The 2937-nt window shown below is 50.7% G+C and overlaps 1 protein-coding gene across 1 annotated transcript; it reads right to left on the bottom strand.

The window, feature by feature from the left end:
* Positions 1–799: 799 nt before the first annotated feature.
* Positions 800–2862, bottom strand: LOC126496368 (FXYD domain-containing ion transport regulator 5-like). The gene is made up of 3 exons (XM_050133889.1): positions 2286–2862; positions 1046–1075; positions 800–949 (listed from the first exon to the last, which is right to left on the bottom strand). The coding sequence occupies exons 1-3, from the start codon at positions 2464–2466 to the stop codon at positions 813–815; spliced, it is 348 nt and encodes a 115-aa protein (XP_049989846.1). The 5' UTR covers positions 2467–2862; the 3' UTR covers positions 800–812.
* Positions 2863–2937: the final 75 nt, after the last annotated feature.

Here is a 2937-nt window from a genome sequence, read left to right as displayed (position 1 = left end):
TGGGCATCGGCATTTACACACGCACACACGCACACAGACACACACCTATACACATAATTTTTGTTTGTTTGTTTGTTTGTTTGTTTGTTTTTCGAGACAGGGTTTCGCTGTAGCTATCAAGCCTGTCCTGGAAGTAGCTAATATAGACCAGGCTGGCCTCGAACTCACAGAGATCCGCCTGCCTCTGCCTCCCAAGTGCTGGGATTAAAGGCGTGCACCACCACCGCCCAGTTTACACATAACTTGAAAACAACAATAAACGCCCCCCCCCTTTTTAAAAAAAAAAACTATGTTCAAGGCCATTTTTGCTATGTAGAAAGATCAAAGCTAGCCTGGGCTACATGAGACCCTGTCTCAAAAAACAAACAAAAACAAAAACTGCTGAGCTGCGTGGCACACACACCTATCTCAACCCTCAGGAGGCTAAGGCGAGTTTGTGAGATTGAGGCCAGCCTGGGCAGCACAGTGAGATCCTGTTCAAAAAGAAAAAAGTAAAGTCTGTTTTCTCATCTCCCAAACGAAGCCGGCCCTTGGCTTGCAGTGAAGCAGAATGTGGTGGACATAGCCGCCAGCTGAGTCTGCTTGTCTTCTCTGTGTCCCCTTGCCTCTCTCAACCGGACACCATGAAAAGCCCAGAAAGACTAAGATGGTAAGGGGAAGCGACCAGCGCCCTGGGAACAGCGCCCCCTGCTGACTCAGTCCCATTGCAACCCAAAGAACGGGCCCCGTGGTGCTTGAGAGGAGCTGAGTCACAGCTGTGGGGGACCTGAGTTTGCACAGCCTCTCCCAAGGTGGTTTTAAGACCCTGACCCTCAACCTCCAGAGCACCCCGCCCCGAGTCCCGGTGCCCCGTCTGCCCAGGCCCCACTCTCACTGGTGAGGATGATAATGCCGGTGATGAACAGTACTGCTGCCACCAGGAGTCCCCGCTTCCTGAGAGTGAAATCATCTGTGGAGACAGAAGTGGACGAGTCAGGTCAGGAGGTCTTTGTCCCTCCTCCCCTTATCTCCAGTGGTATGCGCTTTGGAGTAGGGGGCTACTTACCATAGTAGAAGGGGTTGTTCTCATCCGAGGCTAGAGGGAACAGACAAATGTGAGTCAGAGCTGGGCGAGGACACCCGAGACTCAGGCTCTAAGGCCTTAGAACGAAAGTGGAAATCCTCCCTGTGGACGTGCCATGTGGCTCCCATGATCCTTCGCCACTCACTCTGCCTCACTATTGGCATCCGCTGGCCTTCCTGCTCTTGAGTCCAAGCAGACCATCCCACACCTTAGGTCCTTTATAGGAACAGCCTTCCCCTAGACACCCGCAAGGCGTCTCTGACACTTCCTGCACCAGGAAGCCTTCCTCGGTGCTGTGTATGAGACGCTCTGTTTTTCTTGATAACAGATGAAAACTTACCCGATATATAAGAACCCCAATTATTTTTTTTTAAAAATATCTATTTACTTATTATATTATGTGAATAGCATTCCTTCCACGTGTGCCTGTAAGCCAGAAGGGGGCGCCAGGTCTCATTATAAATGGCTGTAAGCCACCATGTGGTTGCTGGGAATTGAACTCAGGACCTCTGGAAGAGCAGTCAGTGCTCTTAACCTCTGAGCCATCTCTCCAGCCCAAGAACCCCAATTATTATATGCTGTCCTCTCCCACTAACGTGTCAGCTTCAAGGGGGGGGTCTCGCTATATAGCCCAGGCTGTCGTGGAACTTGCTGTGGAATCCAGGCTGGCCTCAAACTTGCAGGCATCTTTCTCCCCTGCTCTCCAGGTAAAGATTACAGGGCTGCACCACCATGCCCAGTAACAGCAGAGATATCTGTCTGTCTTGTTTGTGGCTGCCTGGCACACACATGACTCTGAGATGAATACACAGGTGAATGGGTGACCTGGGCATATGGCTTCTATGTCTTCCGTTGGGGGTTGGTAGACAGGAAGTGGAGATCAGGAGTGGAAGAATCAAGACTACCAAATGGAGTCCTTGCTGGTCCACGAGTGATCTTAGGTGTGTTAGCCAGTCTCTAGAGGCTAGAAGAGCCACCCAGCTACACCCAGCCTGAACTTCAATTTTCAGAATTCAGAGCTCAGAAAGCAGCCACCCAAACGTGCTGAGGTGGTGACCTGGCTTGTTCAGCCATTTAGGCACACGCTGCCATCTGTCCGGTCAGACATCACCGCCTTCCTGCCCTCTGTCAGCCTCCTCTGGGGCATGAGCCCTTCAGACTTCCCCACACAGAGCAGAAACTAAAGGACACCTGTGAATGGTCATGGCAAGGAGGTACTAACCGTGTGAATTGGAAAAGTAGAACCTCACTTCATCTTTGGTTGGGCTTGGAGACCCCATCCCAGGGGGTGCTGTTGTACCTTCGGGTGATAGGCAGAAAAAAACGGTTAGAAGACAAGGCAGGAAGGGCCGCAGGGGCAGAGACAGGAGTGTGGATGTAATAACAGGGCTACATCTGTGCATCTGGGGGACGGCGCCCAGGCACCTTCCACCGACACTCTGGCAACAAGCATCTGCTGGCACCCGGAGGCAGGACCAGCTGCTCAGCCCCAAGCGTACCCCTCTCCTTGAACGCCAGTCATAACCCAAGCGCAGAAGTCAGGATTTTATGGACTTGGTCCCCACTGTCCTGGAAACATACTTATTGAAAATATTGTGAGCATTCCCTCTGATTTGGGACTAAAAATAGCAGGGCATTCTCTTTTTAATATTAATTTAATTAAAAAATTTGGAGACAGTGATGTGGGAGTGTCATATATCAATCTGTTGATTTCATTGGTTAATTAAATAAAGAAACTGCTTGCCCTGATAGGTTAAAACATAGGTGGGAGGAGTAAACAGGAGGAAGAGGAAGTGAGGTATGACTCCTCAGACAGACGCGAGATAGCTCTGCTCTCAGAGACACACGCGATGAAGCTCTGACTCAGGATGGAC

This window comes from Alexandromys fortis, unplaced genomic scaffold, assembly GCF_014885135.2.
Source record: "Alexandromys fortis isolate MF-2015 unplaced genomic scaffold, M_Fortis_MF-2015_v1.1 scaffold_3295, whole genome shotgun sequence".
NCBI classification, from domain to species: domain Eukaryota; kingdom Metazoa; phylum Chordata; class Mammalia; order Rodentia; family Cricetidae; genus Alexandromys; species Alexandromys fortis.
This window is presented reverse-complemented; position numbering and strand designations above follow the sequence as displayed.